Genomic DNA, 19,377 nt, shown 5'->3' on the forward strand with positions numbered 1-19,377 from the left:
ACTGAGGTCCTTGCAGAGATGACAGGACAGCTTTCCAGATTAGTTAGCTGGGAGTGAGGCAGTTGGCAGAGTGGCATTGGGCTCTCTAAGATGCCAGCTACTACAGGAATTGCTTTCTTGAGCCTTTTTAGCACTGCAATACCATTTTTATTTTTATTTTTTTGGAAGATTCATTTTTAAGTCATGGCAGAGTGTGAGCAAATACTCCACATTTGCCAAGCTTTCAGGAGCAGGACTAAGGGGTGAAATGAAGCCCCCCAGATCCCCAAAGGGTGAGGGAAAGGGTCTATCTCCCTTCTGCCTTTTCATTATCAGTTATTTCCACCTAAGAAATGGGAAGAAAGCAGCTGCTCATGTTAAAATTCATGAGCTGACGATGGTATGATTAGTCAGCAATAAATATGATCTGTCCTTATCTGGAAGTGAAGTCACATTTGAAACAATACAGAAGCGGTCAAAGGGAATTTCCTAGGAAGTCTTTTATTCAGTCTCGCCTGCGATCATATGTGCTGAACACACAGAAACACATGGATAATGTGAAATCACTGGGAGTTACAGACTCCAAATGGGGGCCAAAGGTCTCTCAGCCTCTAAGAGTTGCCTCCTATGCCTTATACCAGGCATAGGGGTCCGGGGGTCAGATCCGGCCCAATCGCCTTCTAAATCTGGCCCGCAGACAGTCCAGGAATCAGCATGCTTTTACAGGAATAGAATGAGTCATTTTATTTAAAATGCATCTCTGGGTTATTTCTGGGGCATAGGAATTCATTCACACCCCCCCCAAAAAAGTACCATATTTTCCCCTCTATAACACGCAGATTTTTTCTCCTAAGAAGTAAGGGGAAATGTCTGTGCGTGTTATTGAGCGAATGTGTGGTCCTTGGAGCTGACTGTCCCAAGTACAGGGCAAAAATCAGGCAAAAATCATATTGCGCCGTCACAGAGGAGAGGAGGCTGCTGCTTTCCTGCATTCTGCCTCAGGGTCTTACTGCCCACCCTCTTCTGTTTCGTTACTGTGTTTGCTCAAAGGGAACAAAGAGCAGGGAAAGCCCCTCCCCCCCAGGCAAGCAGAGGGGAAAGGAAAGGATCGAGTCCTTCCTTCTAATTCCTCTCAGTGCTCCGGTGCTGCTGCTGCTGCGTCTAGGGACTCGCAGGCAGTGGAAAACATGCAGGGGAGAGGGGGGGGCTAGCTTGGGGGGGGGACTTTTGCCTTCCTCCCCCCCCCTTTAAACCCCTCTCCTGCATTCTTAGCCAGCTGCTTCTCCGCACACCCCTCTCGTGCTCCTTGTCCCTTCTATGTTTTTCCTTCCCTCCCCACTTAAAACGTGGTTACAAAGCACGGATCCACATGGATCCTCAGGATCTTTGCATTGGGTCACCCCAAATTCACCATCAGATCACGTAGCAATGATCTGATGCAAAAACAGGGCTGCAATGGTGCAAAAACATGGTTACAAAGCATGGATCCACATGGATCCTCAGGATCTTTGCATTGGGTCACCCCAGATTAACCATCAGATCACATAGCATGTCAATGCCACAGCCTGCACCAAAAAAAATTCTCAGGATTTTTGCATTGGGCTACCCCAAACTCACCGTCAAATCACATGTCTGTGGCCACAGCATGAAGCACAAAAATGATACATCCACTGTTTCATTCAGATTTTTTTTTCTTATTTTCCTCCTTTAAAAACTATGTGCGTGTTATGGTCAGGTGCGTGTCATCGAGCGAAAAATACGGTATATAGATGGGCCCCCCACAAGGTCTGAGGGACAGTGGACCAGCCCCTGCTGAAAAAGTTTACTGACCCCTGTCTAATACCCTCAGGGCACATTCAACATAAAGTCACAAAATAGAAATTAAATAAACAATTATTTGCTTATCTGAAGAAGTGTGCATGCACACGAAAGCTCATACCAACAACTAACTTAGTTGGTCTTTAAGGTGCTACTGGAAGGAATTCTTTTTGTTTTAATTAAAAAACAGTAAACCACCCCTCCTCACCACATTTTAAAAGGGCATTAGATGTCAATCAGCCAAACGCCTGGTTAAAGAGGTGTGTTTGTGAGGAGACCCAGAGCTTATAGGGTTAATAGCTCAGGATGTGAGGTCCTGTTGCGCGGGGGAGGGGGTGTTGGGACTGCACTCAGGCCCCTCCGGTCCAGGCAGGAGACAGTGCCATGGCACCTGCGGTGGCGGCAGCTGCTGCTGCTCTGAGGAAAGACCAGAGAGCAATGGGTTTGCTAGTGCTGAGCATGGATGCCTCCCAGTTGCCCCACAATGAAGGGTTGGAGAATGCCCAGGCTATTTGGCAGGCACTTGAGAGGGTCCATCACAGAACCACAGCAGGGGCCAAGATCCATGTCACCAGAAGTTTGTTTGAGCTGAGGCTACGTCCGGGGAACAGCATCAGGGAACACGTGACAAAAATGGTGGCTGTGTATAACTGGCTGAGGCAGTTAAACATGACTTTTCCAGAAGATTTGAAAGTTTACATTCTTCTGAGTTCACTAGACAAGAATTATGACCATTTGTGTCTGAACCTCGAAGCCATGCCCCCAGCAGATTTAACGCTGCAGTTTGTCTCAGGGCACCTGTGCAGTGAAGAGGAACATCTGCAGAGAGAGGGTCGAGCTGGCTCAGGCTGTCCTGCTTCCAAGGGGGGGGCAGTAAAGACTGAAGACACTGTAAAGGCTTTTGCTACGAGTCTTTATCATTGTGGCTCAAAAGACCACCTGCATAAACTGCCCCAAGGAACAGGATGCCTCCAAGGTCGTTGCCCCAGGTAACCAGATTAGAGGAATGGGACGGCGTGGGAACACACGGAGAGGTCCCAGGGGAAACGAAGGAGACACAAGTTTGCATCATTTGGCAGCTTCCATGGCAACGGTGAAGGATGGCAACCAGAGCAATGTACAGTATTGGGTGATTAACAGTGGAGCAAGTTATCATCTGCTGCCATCTGGTGTCCAAATGCAGAACTGCAGAGCTGTTTCCATTGGAAAAACAGTCTCACTTGCCGAATGGTTCCAAGAGACAGCTGACAACTGTTGAATGTCAGAACAGGCTATTTGTTCTGGAAACGCCTCAAGCAGGTAAGGGAAACACTGAGTCAGCACAGGCGCAGCGTGCTAACATTCCCACTCACAATATGTGTAATCATTTGTGGCACAGGAGGATGTCCCACTGCAGTTGGGGATATGTCAAGAAAATTCCAGGGTGCACTGAGGGATGCAAAATGAAGTCATGTGCTAAGTTCCTGGATTGCAGAGCATGTGAGAAGGCAAAGGTAAAAACATGCAGTTATCCTAGGTCTGACAGGATAACCACAAAACCTTTTGAGTTGGTTCATGCAGATATTTTTGCCTTATGCCTGTTGCAAGTCTGAGTGGGGCTAAACACATTTTGACCCTGACAGATGATTACTCTAGAAATGGTTGGGTGATACCCCTGAAAGAAAAGGGTAAGGCTGCCACCATGCTGAGGGAGTGGGTCACTGCAGCTGAATTCCAATTCTCATTGAGGGTCTGCAGAATCCAATCAGATTGGGTGGGGAGTTCACTGGGTCTGCATTGCAGAATTACTTTCGCCAGAAAGGGATACATCACAGGTTGACAGTTCTGCATTCACCACAGGAGAACAGGATGGCAGAAAGGCGGAACCGAACGCTTCAGGAAGCAGTGGAAGCTCTGCTTTTTGACTCAGGCTTACCACAACGCTTCTGGGCAGAAGCTTGGAAGACGGCGATTTTCACTCTGAATCGTTCTTACAACTCTGTTGTAAGGGACACACCCTATTTTCTGTTGCATGGTAAGAAACCAAAGGTACATTTCTTCTGTGTGTTTGGGTGCGAGGCTTGGGTCCTTGTGCCAAAGGCCAAACACAGAAAGGGTGGCCCCAGGTCCCGGAAAATGATTTTTTGTGGGTATAAGGCAGGGACAAAGGGGTGGAGATTTGCCTATCCAGAAGGCAATCAGTCAAAGGTTCTAGTCAGCAGGAGTGCTGAGTTTTATGAGCAAAGCAGGTGGACATGCATCCATGGGAATCCAGATATTCTCTCAGAGAGTCTGCCTGACTCTGCTGAGGGAGAGTTAGTAACTGAACCTGCTGAGGATCAGGTCCCTGACCAGGAGCAGGAAAGGGCATCTCCAAAGACTGTAAAGTAAGAGCCTCAGAGTGCACACATCTCCCACCAGTCCAGTTAAGTTCAGAAGATGCAGTAAGTCAGAGGGGGAGTCTTCTGATGCCAAGGACACACTAGCTGGCCCCAGTGGGTCAGAGGGGGCTTCTGGTGTGGTTCCAAGGTGTTCTGCACACACCACAAAAGGTAATCTGCCTGAGGTTCAAAGTCACCAATGTATGGGTTGGGTTGGTGCAATAAGAACTAGAGTTTTGAGGAAGTTCAACAGTTGCCTGAAGCAGAAGCCAGGAAATGGCAAGAGGCAATGGAGAAAGAGATGAACTCAATGAGGTCTCTAGGTGTGTTCTCCACCACGAAGCTGCCCGAAGGCAAGCAGGCAGTGAGCTGTCGTTAGGTTTACAGAATTAAACCCACAGTGACAGGAGAACCACAGTACAAGGCTAGACTAGTAGCCAGAGGTTTCACACAGCGGAAAGGGTTGCATTACACTGGAGCCTAAAGCTGTATAATGAAGGGGTTTTCCACCTTGCGTATGAATTCTTTGATGGGAACCAAGAGAGGAGCTCTTCCAGAAGCTTTATCCACATCCAATAAATTAAATGGCTTCTCCCGTATGAATTCTTTGATGGGAAGTGAGATGGTGACTCTTACGGAAGCTCTTTCCACATTCCCTGCACTGATAGGATTTCTCACCTGTGTGAATTCTTTGATGGGAAGTGAGAGAGGAGCTGCTCCTGAAGCTCTTTCCACATTCCACACACTGATAGGGTTTCTCCCCTGTATGAATTAGTTGATGAGAAGAAAGAATCTTCTTGTCACGGAAGCTCTTTCCACATTCCACACACTGATAGGGTTTCTCCCCTGTATGAATTCTTTGATGGGAAGTGAGATCGGAGCTCCTACTGAAGCTCTTTCCACATTCCATGCACCGATAGGGTCTCTCCCCTGTATGAAGTCTTTGATGGGAAGTGAGATTGGAGCTCCTACTGAAGCTCTTTCCACATTCCAGGCAGTGATAGGGTTTTTCCCCTGTATGAATTACTTGATGGGAAGTGAGATGGCCTCTCTTCCTGAAGGTCTTTCCACATTCCATGCACTGATAGGGTTTCTCCTCTATATGAATTAGTTGATGGGAATTGAGAAGGGAGCTCGTACTGAAGCTTTTCCCACATTCCACACACTGATAGGGTTTCTCCCCTGTATGAATTATTTTATGGGAAGTGAGATGGCCACTCTGATTAAAACTCTTTCCACATTCCAAGCACTGATGGGGTTTTTCCACTGTATGAATTAGTTGATGGGAATTGAGAAGGGAGCTCCTACTGAAGCTCTTTCCACATTCCAAGCACTGATAGGGTTTCTCTCCTGTATGAATTAGTTGATGGGACGTGAGGTGGCCTCTCTTCCTGAAGGATTTTCCACATTCCAAGCACTGATAGGGTTTCTCTCCTGTATGAATTAGTTGATGGGAATTGAGAAGGGAGCTCGTACTGAAGCTCTTTCCACATTCCCCACACTGATAGGGTTTCTCCCCTGTATGTATTCTTTGATGAGAAGTGAGATGGCCACTCTGACTGAAGCTCCTTCCACATTCCACACACTGATAGGGTTTCTCTCCTGTATGAATTAGTTGATGGGAAGTGAGATTGGAGCTTGTACTGAAGCTCTTTCCACATTCCAAACACTGATAGGGTTTCTCCCCTGTATGAATTAGTTGATGGGAAGTGAGATGGCCCCTCTGACTGAAGCTCTTTCCACATTCCCTGCAGTGATAGGGTTTCTCCCCTGTATGAATTCTCTGATGGCAAGTGAGATCAGAGCTCTTCCTGAAGCTCTCTCCGCATTCCACGCACTGATAGGGTTTCTTTCCATTGAGAATTCTTTGATGGGAAGTGGAATGGGAGCTCTGACTGCAGCTCTCTCCACACACCAAATGTTTACGTGGCTTCTCCCCTCTGGGGATTTTGCTGTGGTCACCCTTTTTCTTGATTTCCAATTCTTCAGAATCTGCAATGGAGACAAAAAGGGATTAGAGCCTCAGGAACTAATGGAGCCCTCAATTATGGAAGAATGCTAATTAAATGGGTTTTTAAATTGGGCCTCAAGGGTGGGATGTGCCTGCGAGGAGAGGAGAAGGGGAGCCCCTATTTTAGTGGTTCTGGCTAGGGGGAGGTAAGGTGTGGGAGGAGGAACAGGCCGGTTAAGGGGCACATGGCCCAGGCAGTTAGTGACTCTGCTGTGTGCCAGCCCCTCGTCCAACCTAGGGAATTGGGGTTGTTGTATCAGCCAGACCTTGGGTTGCACTGCTGCTGTTGAACACCAGGTCGGCCCAGATTATAATCACCCTCATCCACAATTTGATTATGGTTGAGGAGGCTGATCTGGCCTGTATCACTGAGACCTGGGTGGGTGAACATGGTGGAGTTGGTCTCACCTAGTTGTGCCCACCTGAGTACTCAGTACAGCATCAGGTCAGACTCAGGGGTCAGGGAGGGGGGAGTTTCTGTGATCTATAGAGATTCTCTATCTCCAGGCTCCTGTCCATTTGGGGGGGGGATCTAGAGTGTGTGTTCCTGGCACTGTGTAATCGGGACAGATTAGGGATTCTGCTGGTTTACCGCCCGACTCGCTGCCCAACAGTCTGCCTGCCTGAGCTGACAGAACTGGTCTCAGAGGCGGTGCTGAGGACTCGCAGGCTGCTGGTTCTGGGAGACTTCAACACCCATGCCAAGACAGCTGCCTCTGGGGTGGATCAGGACTTCATGGCTGCCATGACAACAATGGGGCTGTCCCAACATGTCTCTGGCCCAACGCACAAAGCAGGCCACACACTGGACCTTGTTTTCTTGACTGGGCAGGAAGAGGGTGATCTGAAAGTGGGGGACATGGACATCAGTCCCTTGTCATGGTCAGATCACTTCCTGTTGTGATTTAGAATATCAACACCTGCCCCCCTCCATAGAGGCAGGGACCTATTAGGAAGGTCCGCCCTCAGAGGCTGATGGATCCAGTAGAATTCCAAACAGCTCTGGGGTTTTTTCCAGCTGATATGACTGGTGTTCCTGTCAAAGCCCTGGTCAACCTCTGCAGCACCCGAATGGCTTGGGCTATTGACACGATCACCCCTGAGTACCCTCTCCCACTTGGTGGAGCCTCATTGGCTCCCTGGTATACTCCAGAGCTCAGGGCGAGGAAACAAGCTGGGAGACCTCTTGAATGCAAGTGGAGGAAAGATCCGAATGAGTGCAACCAAACACTGGTAAGGGCTCATTATCAAGTCTACCTAGTGGCAGTGAAGGCAGCAAAGGCATACTTTGCTGCCTCCATTGCATTCTCAGGTTGTCTGGCAGAGCTTTTCCGGGTTGTACAGGGACTTTTACAGGCTGGCCCTAAGGAGGTGATAAACCAATGGTAGCTCACTTTGACTTGTTTGCACTGCTTTGGTCACCCTGTATGATGACCTCTGTCGAGAGAGACACGAGAACATATCCCTGTTAATTCTTCTCGACCTCTCAGCGGCTTTCAATACCATCAACCATGGTATCCTTCTGGAGTGACTCTCCAAATTAGGAGTGGGTGGCACCACTTTGCAGTGGTTCCCGTCCTCCTTGGATGGTCACTCCCAGAGGGTGTTGCCTGTGGAATGCTTTTCAGCCCCATGGAACCTTCAATGTGGGGTTCCGCAGGGCTCAGTCCTCTTTGACTGCTGGGTGGTGGTATCTGGAGGTTTGGAGTACATTGTCAGCAGTATGTGGATGATACTCAGCTGTTTCTCTATATCTGCAGGTGATGCAGTGGAAGTGCTGGACCAGTGTCTTGCCTCGGTAATGGACTGGATGAGAGCCAACAAACTGAAGCTCAATCCAGATAAGACTGAGGCACTGTCAGTGGGGGGTTCCCTAGACAGGATGGCTTTGAGGTTGCCTGCTCTGGATGAGGTTACACTGCCCCTGAAGGAGTAGGTTCGTAGCTTTGGGGTCCTCCTAGATCCTTTTTATATGTGTTGGAAGCTGCCCAGAGTGGCTGCGGCAGCCCAGTCAGATGGGCAGGGGATAAATATAAATTATTACTATTACTATTATTATCATCACTGCTACTACTACCTGAGATTCAGTCAGTCTGGCTCTTTTCTGGGATGGATTTTGTTTGGCCCAGTCATGGCTTCCCCTCCATCGCCAATGTCAGTCGTCTCTTGGGTCAACCCAAGAAAACAAAAACAGAAAACCTGACAGAAGCTACTTATCTCTCCTAACAATTCTGAAGCTGACATTTAAGAAGCCTAGGCAGTTCAGACCAGGCCAACTGTGGTAGAAGGAGGCAGAACTGGACAAAGACTTTCCACGGGGGGGAAATGTTATTTACGGTTTACTGTGGGGGTGTTAGGTTCTCAGGTGTTGTAGGGGGCGCTGTTGAGTTCTGTGGAAATGTATGAGGTTTGTCACACGGAGGTATTTTTAAAATTTCCAGGCAGATAGGACGATCCCACAGGGAGCCTTACCAAGAGAGGCCACGATCCCACAAATCTCCTCCATGACATCCTTATGCAGAGCTCTCTGGTCAGGATCCAGCAACGCCCACTCCTCGTCCATGAAACAAACAGCGACATCTTCAAAGCACACTGGACCCTAAAAGAAAAAGGTAAATGTCCTCCTCTGAGACAGGATCAATATGATCTGCTACACAATGCTCTGTTGTTTCCTTCCTGTTAATGGCTGAGGTTTTTTTAAGTGATTCTTTTGCTTCCCACTTTAATAATGGAAGCTTCTTTTAACAAAGGAATTCTTTTATTAGGCATTTATTTTATTGCCCCCTCTACTCTCCCCATGCACTGTTCTGGGGAGGGAACGTCAAGGTGAGAAGTGGAGGGCAGTTCTCTTTGTGCTGCTGATGGGGCTGGCTAGGGGAATCCTGGCCACTGCTGGTTATGGTTTCTCCAAAGCTTAGAAGCCTATTTTAGCAGTCCATGGTCAATGTAGAAATAAAGCAGTAACTACAAATGAATCCTACTGGCAACATTCAGAAGACTGGTATGAGTTATCTGGGCAGGAAATCTCACAGTTCACAGCTGGAGTTAACTCTTTATCAGCAAGAACATGATATTCACAGACTTGGCTGAGTTTCAGGCCTCATGAGAACAGCAGCTTATTCCCTGAGCCTCTTCTTCCACAAAAGCCGCTGCCGAGAGTAAAGGCCCCCGACTCCCGACAGCTTTCTAACTGCCCTCCTCTCTGGGGTTTCTGGCAAGGGATCAAATTGTGCACCATTGGGCAGCCTGCCTTTGCTCCTCCATTGCTCCATCCCTCGGCCTCTGTCCCCACAAGGCAGCTTCCTCTGACCTGATCTGGTTCCACAGCTGCTGCTTCCCTTCTGCCCCCATGAAAAGGCGGATCAGGATGTTTTGCCGGCATCATTCTGTCACCTGCAAGAGAAAAAAGGTAAGCAGGATGCCAGGAGTGCCTGCTTCTCTCACAGGTGAAACAGGGCATCTCTAACTGCAGATGGGCGAAGAAGAAGAAGAAGAAGAAGAAGAAGAAGAAGAAGAAGAAGAATTATTTATTATTTATACCCCGCCAATCTGGCTGAGTCTCCCCAGCTACTCTGGGCGGCTCCCAATCAAGTGTTAAAAACAGTACAGCGTTAAATATTAAAAACTGCCCTGAACAGGGCTGCCTTAAGATGTCTTTTAAAGAGAAGATAGCTGCTTATTTCCTTCACATCTGAAGGGAGGGTGTTCCACAGGGTGGCCGTCACTACTGAGAAGGCCCTCTGCCTGGTTCCCTGTAACTTGGCTTCTCGCAATGAGGGAACTGCCAGAAGGCCCTCGGAGCTGGACCTCAGTGTCTTGGCAGAATGATGGGGATGGAGACTCTCCTTCAGGTATACAGGACTGAGGCCATTTAGGGCTTTAAAGGTCAGCACCAACACTTTGAATTGTGCTCAGAAACGTACTGGGAGCCAATGCAGATCTCTCAGAACCGGTGTTATGTGGTCCCGGCGGCCACTCCCAGTCACCAGTCTAGCTGCCACGTTCTGGATTAATTGCAGTTTCCGGGTCACCTTCAAAGGTAGCCACACCGGCTAAGAACATTTGGACGTTTGTGCCCATTTCATATGTTAGTTGTGCAGAAATACTTCTCCCTTCCTCTGCACCCTTGTTCCCAACTTTCTCCCCAAAACAAGATGAAAAGAACCCTCAGTTTGCGTACAAGGCAACGAGATCCACAGAGGATGCTGTGGCAATGGCTTTACATGCTGTCCTGACTCATTTGGAGAAGCAAGGGAACTATGCGAGACTGTTATTTGTAGACTTTAGTTCTGCATTTAATACTATTCTTCCGCATAGATTGGTGCCCAAATTATTAGACCTGGGACTTCCACCATGTTTGTGCAGGTGGATATTAGACTTTCTATCAAACCGTTCCCAAAGGGTCAGGTTGGGTTCCCACGTCTCTGCGGATCTCATCACGAATATGGGGACGCCGCAGGGGTGTGTGTTGAGCCCGCTTTTATACACGCTCTATACAGCTGACTGTGCCCCCAAATACCCCAGTAATAAGATCATTAAGTTCGCAGATGATACAACGGTGGTTGGTTTAATCACGGCTGGAGAGGGGGAGACGGCCTATAGGAAGGAAGTTGAGCAGTTGGGGAGTGGCACAGGAAAAACAACTTACTGCTTAACTTAAAGAAAACAAAAGAGATCATTGTGGATTTTAGGAAATGTAAATTGAATATTCAGCCACTTATTATTGAGGGGAAGTGCGTGGAACAGGTCTCAGTGTTTCGATTTCTGGGAATGGAGTTGAGAGACAACCTAACCTGGGGAGAAAACAGCACAGACCTGCTGAAGAGAGCACAGCAGAGGTTATATTTTCTGAGAATCCTCCGGAAAAACAATCTCTCAAAGGACCTGTTGACGGCATTCTACCATTGCACTGTGGAGAGCGTACTAACTTATGGTCTGTGCGTGTGGTTTGGGAGCTGCACGGCCTGGGAAAAAACCAATGCTATCCAGGGTTGTAAAGACTGCGGAGAGAATAACTGGGTGCACTCTTCCCACCTTAGATCAAATCTATGCTTCCAGGTGCCATAAGAAAGCGGCAGAGATAGCGCATGATAGTACGCACCCCGGAAATGATCTCTTTCAGCTTCTGCCTTCTGGAAGAAGGTCCAGGGTTATAAAAACAAGGACTAGCCGCCTGAAAAACAGTTTCTACGCTAATGCAATTCTGGTTCTAAACGCAGCATAAGGGGTCTCTGTAGTATAGTGTATTTTAAAATGGGATTTTAGAGTTTTTAGGGTTTTTTTAATGTTTTATGTAGTTTTCTGTAGTTTTTCAATTTCATTGTAGCGCAAGGGACAATGACAATAAAGATATCGTATCGTATCGTATCGAAAACCAACAGAATGAGACCAAACGGAGAAAAGCCACCTTCCTCCTTACCCAGTGGCCTATCTCTGGTGTCCAACGGAGGCCTCTCTGCCTCACAGGAATCCAGGTCCATTTCTGCAAAATGATCGTTTTCCTGAAAGAGCAACAAGGATTCAAAACATAGAATGGCGAGAAATGTTAGAAAGAGAATGACAAAGACAGAAGCTTTAAGGGTGTTAGATCTCATCCCATGGATGCCTTCCCAGGAAAAGAATGGACCAACAGTAGAGCATTATGGGATGTTCTCTGTCCTGTTTGGAGCCCCTTGGCAGTATCCGGAGGAAAGTCTCTCTCACCTGCTCTCTCTCCTCTGCCTGACTCAGGAGAAAACCTTCGGCCAGGGCCACCGCCTGGGAACTGGTCTCCGCTCCGCATTCCCTCACCCAGCTCTCCATCTCCAGTGGAAGGACAGCCAGGAACTGCTCCAAGATCACCAGGTCCAGCATCTCAGCTTTCGTGTGCCTTTCTGGCTTCAGCCACTGACGGTCAAGGTGGTAGAGTCGGCTGCAAACCTCTCGGGGTCCTTTGGCCTCCTGGCAGCAGAACTGCCTCAACTGCTGGCTCTGCACCTCTGAGCAGAGGGTGTCCTCCTCACCATGGATCTTCTGCACAGGGTTTTCCCAGAATCCCCCACTGCTCCCAGTTTGGATGGCATGGCCTCTTCCTTCTTCAGGGCCAGGTGGGTCTTGCTCATCCATCTGTGCTCTCAGGAAGCCTCTGAGAGATCAGAAGGAACCCTTTGGTCTTCTGCCAAGTTCTGTCTGTCTGAATGAGAAGCTCTAGCAAATCCTACAAAGCAAATACATTGTTCTGTTACAGAATTTGTAGGTCAGAAGAAACAACAGAATCCGTAAGGAAGCATGGATGAGTCTTGCTAGGAACCAGGGCTGGATGGCACCACAGCCCAAACCGTGAGATATCTTCTTTAAAAAGAGGAGAAAGCAGCATCTAGTCCTCCTAGAAGGAAGATTGCAATGCAAAATGTGGAGGCAACGGAAGGGATTTGTGGGTGATTAATCAGCCTGGTGGTGCTGTGGTTAAAAGCTCAGTGCCTAGGACTTGCCGATCGTCAGTTTGGCAGTTCGAATCTCCGCGGCGGGGTGAGCTCCCGTTGCTCGGTCCCAGCGCCTGCCAACCTAGCAGTTCGAAAGCACCTCCGGGTGCAAGTAGATAAATAGGGACCGCTTACCAGTGGGAAGGTAAATGGTGTTCGGTGTGTTGCGCTGGCTTGCCAGATGCAGCTTGTCACGCTGGCCACGTGACCCGGAAGTGTCTGCGGACAGCGCTGCCCCCTGGCCTCTTAAGCGAGATGGGCGCACAACCCCAGAGTCGGACACGACTGGCCCGTACGGGCAGGGGTACCTTTACCTTTACCTTTAATCAGCCTGGTTGCTCCTGCCTTCCAGTCAATGCATGAAGTCAGAACTGACTGACAAGGGAGTCATTTGTATCTTTTGAAAAATGGATGCTTGGCTCTAGTGGGGGTCCTCACCTGGGGGTCCTCAGGAGTTGCTCTCCCTCCACCCCCACCCCCCTCCCCTGCTTCCTTCTCCTTTTCTTGCACTTGGACTCTCTGCCGCTCTTAAGACAGACTCCTGGGGTGGGGTCCCTTTTTCTTTGCTCCAAGGGCCAGGTATGTATCTGGCCAACCCCCTGAGGGCCAAGTGGGCGGGGCCAAATACATTTCCCTTGAAATTTAGGCAGGTAATTAATAATGATTTTATTGCATTAGCCATGCGGCCATAGCATAATATACATAGAAATAACAACATTATTAGGCAGGTAATTTATTAAAAAGTGTAGGCAGGTAATTTATTATGATTATTCTCTTCGATAGCTTAACACACGCACAGCCATTGATGCCCAGGTCCCTGGAGGCTCAGTGAGTAGCAGCGCCCATTTCCGGCTGCTTTGCCAGCAACAATCCCTTTGGGAGAGAGAGGATGTGGTCCTGGGATGCCCTGCTCTGGGTGCGAGGGGATTGCTGCAGTGGCCTCCGTGGGGAGCTGCCCTGGGAGACACTGGGAAACTGGTCCCCAATGCAGCAGCCAGACTCTGGGCTGGGATCCCTCTCTTTATTCCTGGCCTTTCTCTCCCACCTTTTTTTTGGGGGGGGGCTAGTCCACCTCCTCGCCCAGCTTTGGAAAACCATTTGCAGATGTTTCCTCTGTCGTGCAATGAGGCTGAGCGACGTCACAGAGAGTTAAAGTCCTAGGGACTCCTTTGTTTAAAGAAGGAGATTTCGGGGGAGTCATTGTTTTTCTGAAGGGGGGGCGGGGGGTCAAATGAGTTTGGGATCCTCTGATCTCCAGAAAGGAGAGCGTGGCAGACCTGGCCCCTCCCTGGCAGGACCCTCTTCTCCTCCCTGACTTGGGGTCCCCCCCCCTGCAGGAGCAGATCAGGCCCCCCAGGCCCCCTCCCCTGCTGCAGCCCTGGGACCCCCACCAGATCCCAGAGAGAGAGAGGGGAGACTCACCAGATCCCGGGAGGGGAGAGCGAGGCAGCCCTTGCAGCAGAGACACCCAAGCAGGAAAGGACTGGGGAGGGGGGGGCTTGGCTCTGGAGGACCTGGCCCCCCCTTGCTTCCTGTCCTCTCTAGGAAGGCAGCTCGGTTCCCTTTAACCCTTGCAAGGCCAGCCCCCCCCCCCAGCTCTTCCCTTCCTCCCTTTGCACATCCTGACCCCCTCGCTGCGCCCCTGAACAGATCCCGGCTCCCAAGGGTCTCTCTAATCCATCGCTGCAGCGCAGAAAGGGGGGGGGGGAGTGGAGGGCTTGGCCAAAGAGGGGAGCAAATGGGGGGAAGGTGGAGCCTGTGCAACTCCCCCCCCCCCCCAATCCGCTCCCTCCTGGGTGGGCTTGTGCTTCTCTTCGGGGGCCACGCCCCCTCTCCCCCCCACACCCATAGATTGATTGACATATTCATGGCACCGTTTTAAAGCCGTTTTTGCGGGGGGGGGCCTATGCACCTGGTGGGGGACTTCCTCGCGCGCCCCCCGCTAGATACGGCCCTGATCCCAAGGTCATCCAGTCCCACCCCCAGCAATGCAGGAATCTCAGCTCAAGCATCCAGGGCAGATGGCTGTCTGATCTCTGCTTAGAGACCTCCCAGGAAGGAGAGTCCCCCACCTCCCAAGGGAGACCTTTCCCCTGCCCAACTGCTCTTAGATGTCCCTCAAGGCAGCCGGTCCTGAGTTCTAGCCCTGCTGAAATCATCACACTGGCTGCCAAGCAGGTACCAAGAAAAGTTCAAAATAAATGATGATGATGATGACGATAAGAATAATAATTTATTATTTATACCCCGCCCACCTGTCTAAGTTTCCCCAGGCACTCTGGTCGGTTTACAACGGAATATTAAAAATACATTAAAACATCAGTCATTAAAAACTTCCCTAAACAGGGCAGCCTTCAGATGTCTTCTAAAAGTCAAGTATCTCTTTAACATCTGATGGGAAGGTGTTCCACGGCACGGGTGCCACTACCGAGAAGGCCCTCTGCCTGGTTCCCTGTAACTTGGCTTCTCGCAGTGTGACTACTCCTTCAGGTATTCTGGGCCAAGGCAGTTTAGGGCATTAAAGGTCAGCACCAACACAGTGTTCTGAAATGTACTGGGAGCCAATGTAGGTCTTTCAGGACCGGTGTTATGTGGTCTTGAGGACGGAACCCTGAGGCACCCCAAAAAGTGAGTGCCCAGGGGTCTGAACACTCAGCCCCCAACACCACATTTGGGACACGGCTCAAGAGGAAGGAGCGGAAACACTGTATAACAGTGCCCCCAGCTCCCAGCCCCCTCTCAGAGGGATGTTACCGTCGATAGTATCAAAGGCCGCTGAGACATCCAGCAGAACTAGGAAAGAGCTTTCACCTTTGTCCCTAGCCTGTTGGAGATCATCAGCCAGCATGACCAAGGCAGTTTCAGTCCCATGATGAGAACTGAATCCTGATTGGAAGGGATCCAAATGATCTGCATTGTCCAGACATGCTTGTAGTTGTTCAGCAACCACCCGCTCAATCAGCATGCCCAAGAATAGAAGATCTGAAACTGTCCATATTGGCTGGGTTGAAGATGGTTTTTTAAAGAAGCGGTTTAATGACCACCTCTTTCAGCGGGTCTGGGAAGACTCTCTCACAGAGGGAAGCATATACTGCCCCGCGGAGCCCATCGCCCAGCCCTTCCCAGCTCAATTTTATGAGCCAGGATGGGCAAGGATCAAGGAGACAGGTGGTTGGTTTCACTCATCCAAGCAGCCTGGCCACATCCCTGGAGGTAACATATTGGAATTCATTCCATACAACTTGACCAGACAGCACTCTAGCACCCTCCTGCCCTGGCCCTGCTCCCACGGTGCAATCTACCTCTTTCCGAGTCTGAGTGACTTTATCTGCAAAAAACTTTGCAAGATCATTGCAAGAGATCTTGGGGTCTTTACCAGGCTCCGATGGCAAAGGTGGTTCTGTTAAATTGCAAACCACCTGAAAGAGTCTCCTGCTGCTGTTTTCTGCAGATGCAATAGAGGCGGTGAAGAAAGTTCGCTTTGACGTCACTATCGCCACTTGGTAGGCTTGACGTTGAGCTCTAACCCGTGTCTGGTACAATTCAAAATGAGTTTTCCACCACCGGTGCTCTAACCATCTCAGCAATTGTTTCATTGTGCTCAGCTCCAGGGAAAACCACGGGGCTGTCTGGGCTCCATGCAATCGGAGAAGGCGCTTCAGAGCCAGACAGTCGATAGCCTTGGTTAAGACCAGATTCCAGCGAGCTGCCAGGGAATCAGCTAAAAGGTCATCATGGGATAAAGCATCCCCTACCATTCTCTGGAAACCATTTGGATGTATTAAGTGGTGGGGGAGGGCTATCCGTATTCGTTCCACTCCCTGCAGAGGGGAAGGGTCACGGAGAAGTCCAGTTGCACCAGGAAGTGATCTGACCGTGGCACTTCTTTTGTTTTGCTTTTACTTAGCGTCAGATCACCAACATCCACAGAGGTGAACACCAGGTCTAAGGCATGTCCAAACTTATTCAGGGACAGCCCCATGGAGGCCATGCTTTCCACCAAGAACCGAGCGGCCCCTTGTAAGGTCATGTCAGCGTGTATGTAAAAAAAAGTAGGTGTCTTCAGGAGAACATCCACCACAACCTGAAGCAGCTTGGGCAGGGAATCCTTGGAACACGCACTCAGAGAACTTGGTCTTCCCAATAGGATGCCTGGTGCAAGCTAATGGCTTCCTAAAAATCACTGGAACCCCACCCCTCCGTGCTCACATGACCACATGCTGTGCGTAAGAGAAACCTGATGGACAAGCAGCGGCAAGGACAGGCCCATCTGCTTCATCCAACCAAGTCTCTGTTACACATGCCAGGTCAAGTCCTCCATCCATGATCAAGTCATGGATGACAGCTGTCTTGTGAGTCATTGACCTGGCATTGCGTAGCAGACCCTTAAGGTCACGTGGGTCTCCCTTGCTGATTCCAGGATCCATCCAGTCAAGACCAGATCCAGAGGCAGGGATAGTCCTCAAACAGCAACTAAATCTGCTTCCTTGGTAATGACGCGGTCTGGCCTCAGTGTAACTCCTCCTCCTACCCGTGGTCACTGAGATCGGATGACCCAGTGCATCCCCGCCCTGTGGAAACTGCCCCAGCCATTCTGTTGGCTGGGGCCCACTCCCAGGCAGACCTTAAAACAAAACACAAACTATACAACAGCTAATAAAACAATAAAAAGCAAAAACAAAACAGCAACAACAATTATACTTAAATTAACCTACAAGCAGATGTCCATCCCATCCTCAACAAAGCAAAAGGGGGGGGGGGAGAAGAAAAAACTAAAAATGCCATAGACTGCTTAAGAACATTTTAAAACACATTAGACACTTGAAACAGGGAAGCAATAGTAGAACCCCCACCCCCCCGCGCCTGCAATTCCCCAAGAGTTTGTTCCAATGAATCCAGCCCCTCCCTCTAGGCACTGCAGCAGGAGTCCTTTTGTAGCTGGGAGGGTGAGGGCCTGCCCCCCCCCCCCAGGCCAGTTGGAAAAAGCCTTGAAAGGGAGCAGGCCCTGCAGTCCTCAGCACAGCCGAGAAATCATATTCTCATCATAAACGAGTAATACTTTCTCATGCATGTTTTTTTATGCTAATATACAAAGGTATATCATTTCCACTTCCAAAAATGCTAAACTGCTAATTCAAGGGACACTGAAGTCCTTGCAGAGATGACAGGGCAGCTTTCCAGATTAGGTAGCTGGGAGTGAGACAGTTGGCAGAGTGGCACTGGGCTTGCTAAGATGCCAAATACTACAGGAATTGCGTTCTTAGCACTGTAATACCATTTTAATTTTTTAAGATTGTTTTTTCAGTCATGGCAATGTGTGAGGAAATACTCCACATCTGCCAAGCTTTCAGGAGCAGGACTGAGGGCTCTTCTTCACCGTCTGTGGACAACACTGTTTTTATTTATTGTCATGGTACAGAAGATAAATTTTGAGAAGGCAACGCCAGAATCTCTTATATTTACCCCCCCGCCCTTCCGCTCTTCTTTCAGGCGTTCCCAACACCGAGATCAAGGACTGAGAGTTTGGACTTCCTCACCACCTGTAGACAACGCTTCCAAGGCCATCTGACCTGTTGGCAGCCTGTCCTTGCCTTGGCGGCCTCCAGCTCTCATCTCCCATCTTCCTGTTCATTATCATCATTTCTACCTACAGGTTTGTTGGGGTTGAGATTATTGAGCTGACGATGGAATGATTTTTCATCAATAAATATGATTTGCTCTTATCTGTAAATGAAGTCACATTTGAAACAATACAGAAGCAGTCAAAGGGAATTTCCTAGGAGGTGTTTTATTCAGTCTCACCTGCAATTATGTGTGTTCAACACACAGAAACACATAGATAATGTGAAATTACTGGGTGTTACAGTGTCCAAATAGGGACTCGGGTGGCGCTGTGGGTAAAACCTCAGTGCCTAGGGCTTGCCGATCGTATGGCCGCCGGTTCGAATCCCTGCGGCGGGGTCAGCTCCCGTCGTTCGGTCCCAGCTCCTGCCCACCTAGCAGTTCGAAAGCACTCTTAAAGTGCAAGTAGCTAAATACGTACCGCTTTACAGCGGGAAGGTAAACGGCGTTTCTGTGTGCTGCGCTGGTGCTGGTTCGCCAGAGCAGCTTCGTCACGCTGGCCACGTGACCTGGAAGTGTCTTCGGACAGCGCTGCCCCCTGGCCTCTTAAGCGAGATGGGCGCGCAACCCCAGAGTCGGACACGACTGGCCCGTACGGGCAGGGGTACCTTTACCTTTTTACAGTGTCCAAATAACACTCAACACATGCAAGCAGATTAATGGCTCTCCACCTCCTTTTTTGAAAAAGTTGTTTTTATTTATTTTCATGGTACAGAAGATAGTTACAACATTAAACAACAAATCACTTGTCCTGATGAAATTGCACACTTTATTCTTGCCGTGTGTTATAATTTCATTTGATTATTCTAAAATATTACACCACCTTTTCCCATAAGTGCTGGGTGGATTGTAGACAATTTATGTATTGAATAAACATTGGCTTATTCAACCTTATTCAAAGCTTTACTGAAATCAAGATGCACTATTTCCACAGCTTTCCCCTGATCAACAAAGTTTTGTAACTCTATCCAAAAAAGGGGAGGAGAGATTTCTCTGGCTTTCCTTGTTTTTGAGAAAGCCATGCTTTCATCCTGTATCTTTATATTGTGAAATCTTCAGATGAAGGACACATCAATTTTAAAAATGGTAATAAATGAGAAGGATACTGACAAGCTGAAACATGTGC

At 49.1% G+C, this 19,377-nt stretch overlaps 2 protein-coding genes across 2 annotated transcripts in view; both read right to left on the minus strand.

Annotated features, from left to right (window-relative positions):
• The window catches only part of LOC310843407 (uncharacterized protein), a 35,862-nt gene extending 21,639 nt beyond the window's left edge, over positions 1-14,223 (minus strand). Inside the window, exon 1 of the mRNA XM_083736756.1 lies at positions 14,144-14,223. The gene's annotated coding sequence lies outside the window, so the exon portion shown is untranslated. The remainder of the gene's footprint in view (positions 1-14,143) is intronic.
• On the minus strand, positions 1,983-14,128 carry LOC310843374 (uncharacterized protein). Its single transcript, XM_083736671.1, has 6 exons — positions 14,052-14,128; positions 11,872-12,364; positions 11,588-11,669; positions 9,479-9,561; positions 8,641-8,767; positions 1,983-6,149 (listed from the first exon to the last, which is right to left on the minus strand). Exons 2-6 carry the CDS (start codon positions 12,271-12,273, stop codon positions 4,738-4,740), a joined length of 2,106 nt encoding a protein of 701 aa, XP_083592797.1. The 5' UTR covers positions 12,274-12,364; positions 14,052-14,128; the 3' UTR covers positions 1,983-4,737.
• Positions 14,224-19,377: the final 5,154 nt, after the last annotated feature.

The sequence above is a fragment of the Podarcis gaigeae genome, assembly GCF_964106915.1.
Source record: "Podarcis gaigeae genome assembly, chromosome: 4".
NCBI classification, from domain to species: domain Eukaryota; kingdom Metazoa; phylum Chordata; class Lepidosauria; order Squamata; family Lacertidae; genus Podarcis; species Podarcis gaigeae.

What these genes read in the sequence shown, in the direction of transcription:
- LOC310843374 (XM_083736671.1), bottom strand. Translation starts at nt 12,273, where the DNA reads ATGGATGAGCAAGACCCACCTGGCCCTGAAGAAGGAAGAGGCCATGCC. An exon ending in CACCAGAGATAGGCCACTGG is followed by an intron (nt 9,562 to 11,587) that starts GTAAGGAGGAAG and finishes TTTCTCTTGCAG; the next exon opens with GTGACAGAATGATGCCGGCA. An exon ending in TGGGATCGTGGCCTCTCTTG is followed by an intron (nt 6,150 to 8,640) that starts GTAAGGCTCCCT and finishes TCTCCATTGCAG; the next exon opens with ATTCTGAAGAATTGGAAATC.